This window comes from Salmo salar, chromosome ssa01, assembly GCF_905237065.1.
Source record: "Salmo salar chromosome ssa01, Ssal_v3.1, whole genome shotgun sequence".
Lineage (NCBI taxonomy): Eukaryota > Metazoa > Chordata > Actinopteri > Salmoniformes > Salmonidae > Salmo > Salmo salar.
Window position 1 is genome coordinate 167,454,984 of NC_059442.1, and position 15,384 is coordinate 167,470,367.

The 15,384-nt window shown below is 42.7% G+C and overlaps 1 protein-coding gene across 5 annotated transcripts in view; it reads left to right on the forward strand.

The window, feature by feature from the left end:
* LOC106572043 (E3 ubiquitin-protein ligase rnf213-alpha) overlaps window positions 1-15,384 on the forward strand; it is a 78,755-nt gene that overhangs the window by 55,015 nt on the left and 8,356 nt on the right. For 3 of the 5 annotated variants that reach the window (XM_014145768.2, XM_045693885.1, XM_045693895.1), the window contains 10 exons: window positions 3,064-3,220; window positions 4,452-4,620; window positions 5,996-6,084; window positions 7,575-7,826; window positions 8,279-8,411; window positions 10,276-10,359; window positions 11,506-11,686; window positions 12,503-12,704; window positions 13,022-13,099; window positions 14,787-14,984. In XM_014145768.2, the coding sequence (XP_014001243.1) occupies window positions 3,064-3,220; window positions 4,452-4,620; window positions 5,996-6,084; window positions 7,575-7,826; window positions 8,279-8,411; window positions 10,276-10,359; window positions 11,506-11,686; window positions 12,503-12,704; window positions 13,022-13,099; window positions 14,787-14,984 (1,543 nt within the window). The other 2 variants (XM_045693905.1, XM_045693912.1) reach the window with 2 other exon arrangements.

The following is a 15,384-nucleotide window of genomic DNA, read 5'->3' on the forward strand; positions in this document are numbered from 1 at the left end:
TTGGAATTAACGGAATTACATAGTGTTATTGGGACAGACATGAATGCCATTTTAAACATGACGAATCTAATAAGACCAACTACAATCCACACGTAACCAAGGCTCTCCAAAATATCGTCTCTGATTACCACCTCATTGATTCCTGACGAGTATATAATTCTAAAGAAAAAAAGTACACTTTCTACTCAAACAGGCAATCATTCTCACAAATCGATTTCGTACTATTATCTACACCTGTATTTACTTTAATCAAGAAAATATACATTTGACATGCAGTGCCTTCGTTAAGTATTCAGACCCCTTGACTTTTTCCACATTTTGTTACGTTACAGCCTTAAAATGGAATAAATGACAAAAAATCCTCAGCAATCTACACACAATACCCCATAGTGACATCACAATACCCCATAGTGACATCACAATACCCCATAGTGATGAAGCGAAAACAGGTTTTTAGATGTTTTTTTTTTTTTACATGAAATACCTTATTTACATAAGTATTCAGACTCTTTGCTATGATACTCAAAATTGAGATCAGATGTATCCTGTTTTCATTTATCATCGTTGAGATGTTTCTACAACTTGATTGGAGTCCACCTGTGGTAAATTCAAATAGACACATACTGTACATGTCTATATAAGGTCCCACAGTTGACAGTGCATGTCAGAGCAAAAACCAAGCCATGAGGTTGAAGGAATTGTCCGTAGAGCTCAGAGAGGAATGTGTTGAGGCACAGATCTGGGGAAGGGTACCAAAAAATGTCTGCAGCATTGAAGGCCCCAAGAACAGAGTGGCCTCCATCATTCTAAAATGGAAGAAGTTTGGAACCACCAAGACTCTTCCTAGAGCTGGCCGCCCGGCCAAACTGAGCAATCGGAGGAGAAGGGCCTCAGTCAGGGAGGTGACCAAGAACCCGATGGTCCCTCTGACAGAGCTCCAGAGTTCCTCTGTGGAGATGGGAGAACCTTCCAGAAGGACAACCATCTCTGCAGCACTCCACCAATCAGGCCTTTATGGTAGAGTGGCCAGACGGAAGCCACTCCTCAGTAAAAGGCACATGACAGCCTGCTTGGAGTTTGCCAAAAGGCACCTAAAGGACTCTGACCATGAGAAACAAGATTCTCTGGTCTGATGAAACCAAGATTGAACTCTTTGGCCTGAATGCCAAGCGTCACGTCTGGAGGAAAGCTGGCACCATCCCTACGGTGAAGCATGGTGGTGGCAGCATCATGCTGTGGGGATGTTTTTCAGCAGCAGGGACTGGGCGACTAGTCAGGATCGAGGAAAAGATGAACGGAGCAAAGTACAGAGATCCTTAATGAAAACCTGCTCCAGCACACTCAGGACCTCAGACTGGGGCGAAGGTTCACCTTCCATCAGGACAACGACCCTAAGCACTCAGCCAAGACAATGCAGGAGTGCCTTTATTAATGTATCCTTGAGTGACCCAGCCAGAGCCTGGACTTGAACCCGATCGAACATCTCTGGAGAGATCTGAAAATAGCTGTACAGCAACACTCCCAATTTAATCAATTTTAGAATAAGGCTGTAATGTAACAAAATGTGGAGAAGTCCAGGTGTCTGAATACTTTCCAAATGCACTGTACCTACCTCTATCACTCCAGTATTCCGGCACATTTTAAATATGGTATTAGAACTGACCCTGTATAACTTATTACTTTCTCGTGTTCTTAATTTAGTTTTTTGTGTTGTTTCTTGTTTTGTTCTAGCTTATGTTAGTTTTAGTGCTGCATTGTTGGTTTTTGAGCTTGCAAGAAAGGCATTTCACTCTACTTGAGCAAGTGACATTAAAAACATGAAACTTAAACCCCTTTTTTCTAAATGTACAACTTAAGTTAGCAATGCTGGCCTAGGGTTTCCCAAGGGACTGAAGACTACCCAACCATCCAATGATGGGATTTATAAATATTATCTGGGCTCCCAAAAGGACTGATCTGCACAATATATAAACTACTTTTGGATAGCTCATATTCTGAGCTAGCCATTAAAAAGAATGGTCTACAGATCTAATTTAATGTGAACAATCCTTTAACTGGAACAGAATTTGAAAAATATGACCTTGGCATCCCATAATCCAAACCATTAATTTATACTGTACATTTGACATTTTTTCACAGACTGTATTTTACACCAAGGAAACGTTTTACTATTAAATTGGCCCCAATTCCAAACTGTTCACTGTGTCCCCTAAATCAGGTAGGCACATTCCTTCATATGATGTTGGAGTATCCTGTAGTTAAATGCCTATGGAGCAAAGTTACAGAATACATTTTGATGTGCATGAATTGAAATGTTCAATGCTTTGCATCTATTATGTTAACAATGATAACCCCTTGAATCTCTCAATCGATCAAAAAACAAGGTTTTCGGAAGGATTGCGGGCAGGTGGATGGGGACTGACGGAGGGAATGGATTGGGGTTATCTTTGTATGCATTTAATTGATTGTTTTTTTTGTACCTGTAACCACCCCTCTGAAAATAACTAAATAAAGTGTTGGTCACAACAACAAAAATATGGATTAAAGCTGGAAAATATGTGACATTTATGCACATGCAACAAAGCCAGTCTTAGTCTCATTTTAAACCTAACTGTGTGCTATGAATTATGAAAAATGTTTAGATTAAGAATACCATGCATTTACATTAATTTATGGATAATATAAAATGGTATTTTTTTTTTTTTGAAGATATGCTGTATTTTATTCATAGCAATTGACATTATAGGGCAGGCTAATCACCATCATAACCAATCACAGTCCTCCTTTAGGATTTAGCAAGTCACCAACAGAGGAAGTTCCCTTTGGAATCTAATTTCCCATTCACGATGTTGGTGGTTCTCACAGCACACTATAAAGTTTCAAATTACACTTTTAAATGACATTCAAAAATGATTTTGGATACAGATTTCAAAGTTGTGCCGAACATCTTTCCCCCAAAGGACCACCCAAAACATCATAAATATCTATTGAATTTCCCAAGTGAGTCTTTTAATGAGTCACAGTACTGAAGAATGAAAACATTTTTTCTTGTCTTTTCATAAGGGGTGACAGTACTGAGACTGGCCACGTCCTGGGAGACCCTGGGCGGAGGGACCACCCAGACATGCAGGACACAAAGAACATGTCCTCTGTTCCTTTCAACCTGGTCCGGCTTCTCACCCACATAGCCATGCTACTAGGAGCCAGAAGTAACCGACAGGTACAACACTGCAAATCATACCAGAGGGACCTATGGATTTGTGATTTAAAGGGACAGTTCACTCATTTGTTTCCTTACCTTGAAAGCAGTCTATGGACAAGGAGAGACAGCAGATACTTTTTTCTCTCTCATTTTTGTCCATAGACTTCAAATAATCCCTGGCTTTAAGTTGATAGCCAGCAGATTTGTTTAGCTGTGATGTGACATTTTGCTTCTTACAGTACACCTGCCTTAGTGGCAGTGGCCTGTTCAGAAACCCCTAGCTCTTTCCCGTAGTCCCTACCCTATTCAGTGGACAAGGAGCTAGTCCCTACCCTATTCAGTGGATTAGGAGCTAGTCCCTACCCTATTCAGTGGATAAGGAGCTAGTCCCTACCCTATTCAGTGGATAAGGAGCAAGGAGAAAGAGCTAGTCCCTACCCTATTCAGTGGATAAGGAGCTAGTCCCTACCCTATTCAGTGGATAAGGAGCTAGTCCCTACCCTATTCAGTGGATAAGGAGCAAGGAGAAAGAGCTAGTCCCTACCCTATTCAGTGGATAAGGAGCTAGTCCCTACCCTATTCAGTGGATAAGGAGCTAGTCCCTACCCTATTCAGTGGATAAGGAGCAAGGAGAAAGAGCTAGTCCCTACCCTATTCAGTGGATAAGGAGCTAGTCCCTACCCTATTCAGTGGATAAGGAGCTAGTCCCTACCCTATTCAGTGGATAAGGAGCAAGGAGAAAGAGCTAGTCCCTACCCTATTCAGTGGATAAGGAGCTAGTCCCTACCCTATTCAGTGGACAAGGAGCTAGTCCCTACCCTATTCAGTGGATTAGGAGCTAGTCCCTACCCTATTCAGTGGACAAGGAGCTAGTCCCTACCCTATTCAGTGGATAAGGAGCTAGTCCCTACCCTATTCAGTGGATAAGGAGCAAGGAGAAAGAGCTAGTCCCTACCCTATTCAGTGGATAAGGAGCTAGTCCCTACCCTATTCAGTGGATAAGGAGCTAGTCCCTACCCTATTCAGTGGACAAGGAGCTAGTCCCTACCCTATTCAGTGGATAAGGAGCTAGTCCCTACCCTATTCAGTGGATAAGGAGCTAGTCCCTACCCTATTCAGTGGATAAGGAGCTAGTCCCTACCCTATTCAGTGGACAAGGAGCTAGTCCCTACCCTATTCAGTGGATAAGGAGCAAGGAGAAGGAGTTGGTTCCTAGTGTCTTATCTCTGTCTTTCTTTGTCTTTGATAGGCCATTGCTGCTATCATCAAGCCCAAAGTCCCTGACCCCAGTTTGTTCCTCATGGGTCACCTGCTGAAAGACATGGAACACGTGACTAGGTTTATGGGGAAGGGGAGAGACGACACAGTCAATGCCATCCACCTGATGATCAGTAGCCTACTGAAGCCTCACCGTCGTGGTAAGGCCCAGTACATTTACATTTGAGTCATTTAGCAGACGCTCTTATCCAGAGCGACTAACAGTAGTGAATGCATACATTTCATACATTTTCTTTCTCAGTACAAATACATAAGAGACGTAACGGTTTTAAGGACTTTTAGAACTAAGTTTGTTTGATCTGAACGGTCTAGTTTTAGAACGTCTCATGTCGTAGGTTGGAGTTTCCGATATTCAACATGTCAAATCTTTAGCTAAAATCTTGCGACGAGATAAATCGATTTAGCCCATCAGAGAACAGTGCGCTAAGGTTCTGTGTTCAGCCAAGCAGCGAGCTAGCCAAGCAGCGAGCTAGCCAAGCAGCGAGCTAGCCAAGCAGCGGGCTAGCCAAGCAGCGGGCTAGCCAAGCAGCGGGCTAGCCAAGCAGCGGGCTAGCCAAGCAGCGAGCTAGCCAAGCAGCGGGCTAGCCAAGCAGAGGGCTAGCCAAGCAGCGGGCTAGCCAAGCAGCGGGCTAGCCAAGCAGAGGGCTAGCCAAGCAGAGGGCTAGCTAGCTATTTTGCTGCGCATAGCTAGTTGATGTTATGGGGCTATTTTGCTTCCACTGGTCCTGGGGCCCTTGTTAAGGTCAACGGCATCATGAACTTCACCACGTAAAAATGTATATGTTTTTATTGTCATTTACACCGAATAGGTGCAGGTGAAATGTGTTGTTTTACAGGGTCAGACATCGTAGTACAGTGCCCCAGGAGAAAATTAGGGTTAAGCTCCTTGATCAAGGGGCACATTTTTCACCTTTCGGTTACTGGCCCAACGCTCGAACCGCTAGGCTACCTGCTGCCCTGCCATGACATTTTAGCCAAATCAACATTTTGCAATGGCCATCTGTCTCCGGACTTGAACCCCATTGAAAACCTGTGGTTTGAATTAAAGAGGGTAGTCCGAAAGCGCAGACGAAGAATTTCAAGGATCTGGAGAGATTCTGTATGGAGGAATGGTCTAAAATCCCTTCCAATGTGTTCTACAATTTCATAACGATTTAGAAAAAGGCTCAGTATCATTATCCTCGCATGGGGAGGGTGCTGGAGTATTGAAAACAGGGGTACCAATCATTTTTACCCTTACCCTTATTTTACCCTTATATTTTAGATTTGTTTTATTACTTGTTAAAAATATATATCTTTCTTTGAACAATTGTATTAGTATAAAATATCATTTTCCCTGCAAAAAAATTGTATAATATAGCTCAGTATTTGTAGTATTTATTTTCTACAATCTTTTCTTGCTGATATTTATTAAGGGAGGTGATATTAGGTCAAGATGTGTCCGTTGTTTCTGTTCTTGTTGTCAGTGTTTGTAACTGGAATCAGATTATGTACAGTTTAAACTTCTCTCCTCAGGGAGTGATGATAATCATCTCTCTACCAAAGAGGCCAGAAATGACTGGGAGATGACAGTCGGTAATGAAATAATCTCCCCTCAGCTGAAGGTAAAAAAACATGATACCAGAAAAACCACAGTTTACTGCCTTTTATGATAATAATTGTAGCTCTACTTTGTTTTCCATATTGATTTTAAGGTTGACAGAATTATCTAGAAGTCAGGGTTGGGCTCGAATTCAGAGTTTTGTAATTGACTCCCATTCAACTCATGAGTTGGAATTCAAATTGAAAATCGGTCACACCCCACATGATGTAGAATTAGTGAGGTTCATCACTGACATCCTGGAACTACAGAGAAATCTGGCGAAGACGTGTCGGAACGGGAATGATCTGTCCCACAGCACCAATTCCTAATAATAGAATTGCACCCCCCCCCTCCCTTTCGCCCCTCAATTTGTTGGGGCATCGACTCTTCAAGGTATCGAAAGCATTCCACAAGGATGCTGGCCCATGTTGACTCCAATGCTTCCCACAGTTGTGTGAAGTTGGCTGGATGTCCTTTGGGTGGTGGACCATTTTTGATATAAACGGGAAACTGTTGAGCGTGAAATACCCAGCAGCATTGCAGTTCTTGACACACTCAAACCGGTGCTCCTGACACCTACAACCATACCCTGTTCAAAGGTACTTAAATATTTTGTCTTGCCCATTCAATTGTCTCAAGTCTTCAAAATCCTTCTTTAACCTGTCTCCTCCCCTTCATCTACACTGATTGAAGTGGATTTAACAAGTAACATCAATAAGGGATCATAGCTTTTACCTGGATTCACCTGGTCAGTCTGTCATGGAAAGAGCAGGTGTTCTTAATGTTTTGTATAATCAGTTTATAGATCTAATTTGTTTGGCTTCTTTTTGAAGGCCTAAGGGTCAAGTTGAGGGTTAAACTAATGCACTCTGGGGAAATGTTGTATTTTCCCCACATTGAACAAAATTTAACTGGTTAATGGAATATAATAATTTAGAGTATTTGCATACAGGTTTTGTTTTCCTTGATCATTTATTTTAAGTTGGTCCTGAAAATCAATTGTTTCAACAATATTTGATATGCATGTATAAATGACGTGTTTGGTGTTTTTATGTACAATTTGTATAGACAACACCTAATATACATTTACATTTACGTCATTTAGCAGACACTCTTATCCAGAGCAACTTACAAATTGGTGCATTCAACTTATGATATCCAGTGGAACAACCACTTTACAATAGTACATCTATATCTTTTTTGGGGGGGGTGAGAAGGATTACTTTATCCTATCCCAGGTATTCCTTAAAGAGGTGGGGTTTCAGGTGTCTCCGGAAGGAATAGAACAGGCATTTGAATTTCACTGAATTCAATTATATTTCCTTTAATTAAAATTCGAATTGCAATTCTGTATCCTGTTTACTACTTCAATACAATAATTACATTTTAATTCATGAGGCATTTTCAATTGAATTCTGAATTGAGCCCAACCCTGCTAGAAGTACCTAGGAGACGGGTGTCCATTTGGAATTGTAGTTCAATTACCCCGCTGTCTCCTCCTCTCATCTCCAGGACCTGGACCGGCGGCTGCAAGAGGTCAATGCCTTTATCAGGGATGACTCAAGGTTGTCCTCCAACCCTATCATGAGGGTGTTGTCTCCGGAGCCACGGCTGTTCCTGACCTCGCTGCCCCACAACTCCCAGATCCACAGCCCAGCGGTGTGGAACTGCAGAGAGAGGGTGTCCCTGCTCAGCCTCACCCGCGTTGTGGAGCAGAATGACGGAGAAAACACCCTGCCAGTGCTCTGGAGGTTCTTGCACAAGGTAAGAGGTTTATTTCACCTTTTTATTTAAACTAGGCAAGTCAGTTAAAAACAAATTCTTATTTACAATGACGACCTACCCCGGCCAAACCCTCCTAACTCGGACGACACTGAGCCACCCTATGGGACTCCCGATCACGGCCGGGTTGTGATACAGCCCGGATCAAACCTGGGTCTGTAGTGACGCCTCTAGCACTGCGATGCAGTGCCTTAGACTGCTGCATCACTCGGGAGGCGCGGCTCTGTTATGTCATTGAGAGCAAATGAACAATGAAATAAGGAAAAGCTTGCTCAGTGATGACAGATAAAAAGCCTGCTGTGTTAAATGTGAACAGGACTCATTTGTATTATTGGCCTCTGCCTTATACGGTTTACCAGTCAGTAGTTCTATGCCTTGTGATTGATTGCAGTCTGTCAGCAGATATTTTACTGAACTCTGTGATTTGGTTTCAGGAGGCAGAGCTGCGGTTGCTGAAGTTCATCACTGACATCCTGGAACTGCAGAGAAATCTGGTGAAAACGTGTCGGAATGTGACTGATCTGTCGCACGGCACCATTTCCGAATTCCTCCAGAGACAGGAATCAGGTACTATAACACAGGTGTCAAACTCTTTCCATGGAGGACCGACCGAGTGTCTGCGGGCTTTCACTTCTCGCTTGTACTTGATCAATGAAGGTCACTGATGAGTTAGGAACTCCCCTCACCTGGTTGTCTAGCTCTTAATTGGACAACCTCACCTGGTTGTCTAGCTCTTAATTTGACAACCTCACCTGGTTGTCTAGCTCTTAATTGGACAACCTCACCTGGTTGTCTAGCTCTTAATTGGACAACCTCACCTGGTTGTCTAGCTCTTAATTGGACAACCTCACCTGGTTGTCTAGCTCTTAATTGGACAACCTCACCTGGTTGTCTAGCTCTTAATTGGACAACCTCACCTGGTTGTCTAGCTCTTAATTGGACAACCTCACCTGGTTGTCTAGCTCTTAATTGGACAACCTCACCTGGTTGTCTAGCTCTTAATTGGACAACCTCACCTGGTTGTCTAGCTCTTAATTGGACAACCTCACCTGGTTGTCTAGCTCTTAATTGGACAACCTCACCTGGTTGTCTAGCTCTTAATTGGACAACCTCACCTGGTTGTCTAGCTCTTAATTGGACAACCTCACCTGGTTGTCTAGCTCTTAATTGGACAACCTCACCTGGTTGTCTAGCTCTTAATTGGACAACCTCACCTGGTTGTCTAGCTCTTAATTGGACAACCTCACCTGGTTGTCTAGCTCTTAATTGGACAACCTCACCTGGTTGTCTAGCTCTTAATTGGACAACCTCACCTGGTTGTCTAGCTCTTAATTGGACAACCTCACCTGGTTGTCTAGCTCTTAATTGGACAACCTCACCTGGTTGTCTAGCTCTTAATTGGACAACCTCACCTGGTTGTCTAGCTCTTAATTGGACAACCTCACCTGGTTGTCTAGCTCTTAATTGGACAACCTCACCTGGTTGTCTAGCTCTTAATTGGACAACCTCACCTGGTTGTCTAGCTCTTAATTGGACAACCTCACCTGGTTGTCTAGCTCTTAATTGGACAACCTCACCTGGTTGTCTAGCTCTTAATTGGACAACCTCACCTGGTTGTCTAGCTCTTAATTGGACAACCTCACCTGGTTGTCTAGCTCTTAATTGGACAACCTCACCTGGTTGTCTAGCTCTTAATTGGACAACCTCACCTGGTTGTCTAGCTCTTAATTGGACAACCTCACCTGGTTGTCTAGCTCTTAATTGGACAACCTCACCTGGTTGTCTAGCTCTTAATTGGACACTAATTGAAAGGAAATAACAGAAACTAACAGACTGCCCTCCAGGACTGGAATGAATGTGTTGTATCTTCTGATTGATGCCGTGTTTCCTAGTCCTTGGGACCCAAAGGGGTGCACCTTTTTGGTTTTGCCCTCACACAACCTGATTCAACTTATCAAAGGCTTGATGAGTTAAGGAGTTGAATGAGGTGTGTTAGTGCTAGGACTAAACCAAAACCACTAGGATCCAAAGGACCAGGACTGGGAAACACTGAATTAGTGACATTGAGACAAATCTTAACTTTAGATGTTTGCGAATTACTCATCTTCTTGTGCAAATATCCTATGTACATTATTTCAAAATCTACGTAAACGTTTAAGTAAGCCAGGCTTATCAACTATACTGTAAGCATCCTGTAAAACGTGTCATAAAGGAATTTGGAGGAGATTTAAGGCTTCATTCAATCCGTATCGCGGAAGATCTGCGCTACAATTTGAAGGTCATATGCAAGTTTACAGTGAATGCAGTCTCCGCGACCAGGGGAACATTGCCTTTAATTGCTAATCACGCTACTAGAGCAGATCTTCAGCACCACGGATTGAATAGAGGCCAAAGTTTGTAATTGGTTTTATCTTTGTCCATCTTTCCGCAGTTCCACTGAGAGCCTGGCATGAGAAACGGATCAACATCTTCCTGACAACATGGAATCAGCTTAGGGGCTCGCTGGCAACCAATGGTAATAGCACAGATAAAGAATCATATACCATTTGGGGTCTAATAAGTACAGATAAAGAATCACATAGCATTTGGGGTCTAATACCATTTGGGCTCAAATCTCTAGCCACTTTAATAATAAAAAATTTGATGTAATAAATGTATCACTAGTCACGTTAAACAACGCCACTTTATATCATATTTACATACCCTACATTACTCATCTCATATGTATATACTGTACTCTATACCATCTACTGCATCTTGCCTGTGCCGTTCGGCCATCGCTCATCCATATATTTATATGTACATATTCTTATTCATTCATTTACACTTGTGCGTATAAGGTAGTTGTGAAATTGTTAGGTTAGATCACTTGTTAGATATTACTGCATGGTTGGAACTCAAAGTACAAGCATTTCGCCACACTCGCATTAACATCTGCTAACCATGTGTATGTGACCAATAAAATGTGATTTGATAAGCACAGATAAGTATCATATACCATTTGGGGTCTAATAGTGATCTGGTACACCCTGTATATAGCCTTGCTACTGTTATTTTATTGTTGCTCTTTAATTATTTGTTATTTTTATATTTTATTTTCTAAAATGTTTTTTTTTTTTTTACTTCAGTTTATTTTAGTAAATACTTTCTTAACACTTATTTTAAAACTTCATTGTTGGTTAAGGGCTTGTAAGTAAGCATTTCACCTGTTGTATTCGGCGCATGTGACAAATAAAATTTGATTTGATATATAATTACTCGCGCACACGCATTTTCAGTACATATTTGTTGACGTTTTTGTCAAACAACGGCAACCTTAAAAGAAAGCATGTTGTTTTATTCCTTTTTGCTTATTTTCTGAATAACTGTAAGATGTAAATCTTGTGTCGTTCCTGGAAGCTGTTGCTGTAGTGATAACCAAAAGATACCTGTTTTTTGTTTTTAGTTCCAGTTTTATAGAGTTGTGTTGCACTCAGAGATCCTAGGGCACACTTCCTAGTGAACCCAAGCATGGGAAATATTCCCACTTCCCACTCTCCTAAATATCTCAATAATTGAATGATAACCCCTTGGCTCTGCTGCTGCTTTAATGATTTAAAGCCGAATCGTGTTCCTGTGTTCCCATAACATCAGAAACAATGCGTTTTGTTTGGTTCTGTAGGAGAGATTAAGATCCCTGTTGACTTCTGCCGGAAGGATCTGGACATGAACTCTGACTTCCGGGTCCTGTTGCCACGGCGTCAAGGCCCTGGTCTCTGCTCCACAGCCCTGGTCAGCTACCTCATCGCCCTGCAGAACGAGCTGGTCTACTGTGTGGACAAGCACCTTGGAGAGGAGACTAGGTGGATGCATGTTTACTTGAACTAATTTGGTGTAAAATAGGGGTCAGCAACATGTGATTCTTTTATATTTTTTTCTCCCAAGTTTATTGTGTTAAAAAAAAATGTTTCGTTTTTAGGTACAAAAAGACTAAAATCACCAGGATTTCAGTTAAAAATTTGTTTTAATTTAGGAAATCTGTTCCCAAGTATTCCCACAAACAAAAGAAAGGGACATGACCGTCAATGTAATCAAGGTCTGAAATTATTTTATCCAAATGCAATCTCTTATTGGGCTTAGCGGTGGTCAATTTGGAGTGCACTAATTATTATAATTATGCTCCGTTCCCCCAACCATCCGCTGCTTGCCTTACTACCCCTGATGTAGTCCTAGCACACATCCTGGCTTTATGTCAAGGCATATCTGTTTTGAAATATCCTAGTGCTTTGTTGAAATAGCCTAGTGCTTTGTTGCAATATCCTAGTGCTTTGTTGAAATAGCCTAGTGCTTTGTTGCAATATCCTAGTGCTTTGTTGAAATATCCTAGTGCTTTGTTGAAATATCCTAGTGCTTTGTTGCAATATCCTAGTGCTTTGTTGCAATATCCTAGTGCTTTGTTGCAATATCCTAGTGCTTTGTTGCAATATCCTAGTGCTTTGTTGCAATATCCTAGTGCTTTGTTGCAATATCCTAGTGCTTTGTTGCTATATCCTAGTGTTGCATTTGAGTGAGGGAAATATTTAGAGAGAAAACAGCACATTGAGACAGAAGCAGAAACTGTTGATACCATAGCCCCATCGTTTCAGGCCATTTTATTGACTTCATTTCTCTTTCCCCAGCTTTAAAGTGAGCCCGGCAGACCTAACGGACCTGCATGTGATTCAGTATGATCTGGAGAGGGACCTGCTGCCGCTGATCCTGTCCAACTGTCAGTACAGCATGAAGCAAGGCAAGGAGACCCTGCACGAGTACGACCTGCCCAAGATCCAGCAGCAGATTCTCTCCCGCTTCTTGCAGGGCAGGCCCATCATCACCCTCAATGTGAGTGCCAATCGCTCAGTTGGTAGGAGCATGGTGCAACCAACACTAGTGTTGTGGGTTTGATTCCTGAATGGACGAGGTATACTGACAGAATATACTGTATTTTAACTGTAAGTCAGTTTGGATAGAAGGAATGTTAAATGGCCATATGACCACCAGCATTGGTGTCAATTCATTAATTTAAAAAAGTACTGTTATTTTTTTAAATAGACACAATTAGCATTATTTGACATTTCAAACGGAATTCACCCCAACCTTGATGCTATACATATTTACTTTTATCAGCTATTCATGATGTCTGTTGTTGGTTTCTACAGGGAATCCCAACACTGGTGAACAGACATGATCGAATTCATGAAATTATTCTGAAGGACATGAGAGGAAAGATTGGACAAGTAAGTTACGTTAAAATCTAGCGTCTTCTTCCCAAAACATTCACAAATGATGAATCACCATTTTCAGATGATTTTATTTATTGAAACTTTATTTGACTAGGCATGATGAACCAGATGAAGTTTTCTTTACCTTTTTAATTACATTTTCTGCAGATCTGAAGGAACCAGATAGACTTCAGTAATATGGTGATGGCTCCATGTAGCCACAAATATTGGATTTGGGGAGCCACTGTCATATTCTGTCTAGTTCTTTCAGATCTAAAAACAATGGGAAAGAGCTTGGCCTTTGTCCTCTCTACTTTGGAGATAGGGAGGTTGATCTCTCCTACTTTGGAGATGGGGAGGTTGTCCACTCTACTTTGGAGATGGGGAGGTTGATCTCTCCTACTTTGGAGATAGGGAGGTTGATCTCTCCTACTTTGGAGATGGGGAGGTTGATCTCTCCTACTTTGGAGATGGGGAGGTTGATCTCTCCTACTTTGGAGATGGGGAGGTTGATCTCTCCTACTTTGGAGATGGGGAGGTTGTCCACTCTACTTTGGAGATGGGGAGGTTGATCTCTCCTACTTTGGAGATGGGGAGGTTGATCTCTCCTACTTTGGAGATGGGGAGTTTGATCTCTCCTACTTTGGAGATGGGGAGGTTGACCTCTCTACATTGGAGATAGTGATTTTGTCATCTCTACTTTGGAGTTAGTGATTTTGTCATCTCTACTTTGGAGATAGTGATTTTGTCCACTCTACTTTGGAGATAGCGAAGTTGTCTACTCTACTTTGGAGATAGGGAGGTTGATCTCTCCTACTTTGGAGATAGGGAGGTTGACCTCTCTACATTGGAGATAGTGATTTTGTCATCTCTACTTTGGAGTTAGTGATTTTGTCATCTCTACTTTGGAGTTAGTGATTTTGTCATCTCTACTTTGGAGATAGGGAGGTTGTCCACTCTACTTTGGAGATAGGGAGGTTGACCTCTCCTACTTTGGAGATGGGGAGGTTGACCTCTCCTACTTTGGAGATGGGGAGGTTGACCTCTCCTACTTTGGAGATGGGGAGGTTGACCTCTCCTACTTTGGAGATGGGGAGGTTGACCTCTCCTACTTTGGAGATGGGGAGGTTGACCTCTCCTACTTTGGAGATGGGGAGGTTGACCTCTCCTACTTTGGAGATGGGGAGGTTGACCTCTCCTACTTTGGAGATGGGGAGGTTGACCTCTCCTGCTTTGGAGATGGGGAGGTTGACCTCTCTCTGCTTTGGAGGTGGGGAGGTTGACCTCTCTCTGCTTTGGAGGTGGGGAGGTTGACCTCTCTCTGCTTTGGAGGTGGGGAGGTTGACCTCTCTCTGCTTTGGAGGTGGGGAGGTTGACCTTTCCTACTTTGGAGATGGGGAGGTTGACCTTTCCTACTTTGGAGATGGGGAGGTTGACCTTTCCTACTTTGGAGATGGGGAGGTTGACCTTTCCTACTTTGGAGATGGGGAGGTTGACCTCTCCTACTTTGGAGATGGGGAGGTTGACCTCTCCTACTTTGGAGATGGGGAGGTTGACCTCTCTCTGCTTTGGAGATGGGGAGGTTGACCTCTCTCTACTTTGGAGATGGGGAGGTTGACCTCTCCTGCTTTGGAGATGGGGAGGTTGACCTCTCCTGCTTTGGAGATGGGGAGGTTGACCTCTCTCTGCTTTGTGTCTCTAGGTGCCTCTGCCCTCGCGGGCCGTGTCGACACTAGTTGGGGAGCTGAAGTCGTACAATGAGGTGTGTGAGGCCCTCTCCACCGTGGAGGTGGCCCTGGGGTTCCTGGCTGTGACCGGGGGAGAACCCCACATGCAGCTGGGCAGCTACCTGGAGGAGGTGCTGCAGATGGGAGATCAAACAGCCCCACACATCCTAACGGTCAGCCTTGTGATTCTGGACTTTAACACTAGCTTCCATGTCAAGTCGTCTCCAATAGGCGCCCATCTTTCATAATAGCTAGGGCACGCTTTACATTTACAAATTGACGTCTGTAATGAATGTGATTTCGTGTGCAGCTCTGCTCACAGTCAAAACACAAGTATGTCCCTTTATTATAAAAGTAGCCAGTGAGTTAAATCAATGAGTAAGATTTTAATTTTTTATTTAACTAGGCAAGTCAGTTAAGAACAAATTCTTATTTACAATGACGGCCTACCAAAAGTCCTCCTGCGGGGACGGGGGCTGGGATTACATTTTTTTTAAATAATATATGACAAAACACACGCCACAACGCGACATAGAGAGAGACGCCACAACGCGACATAGAGAGAGACGCCAC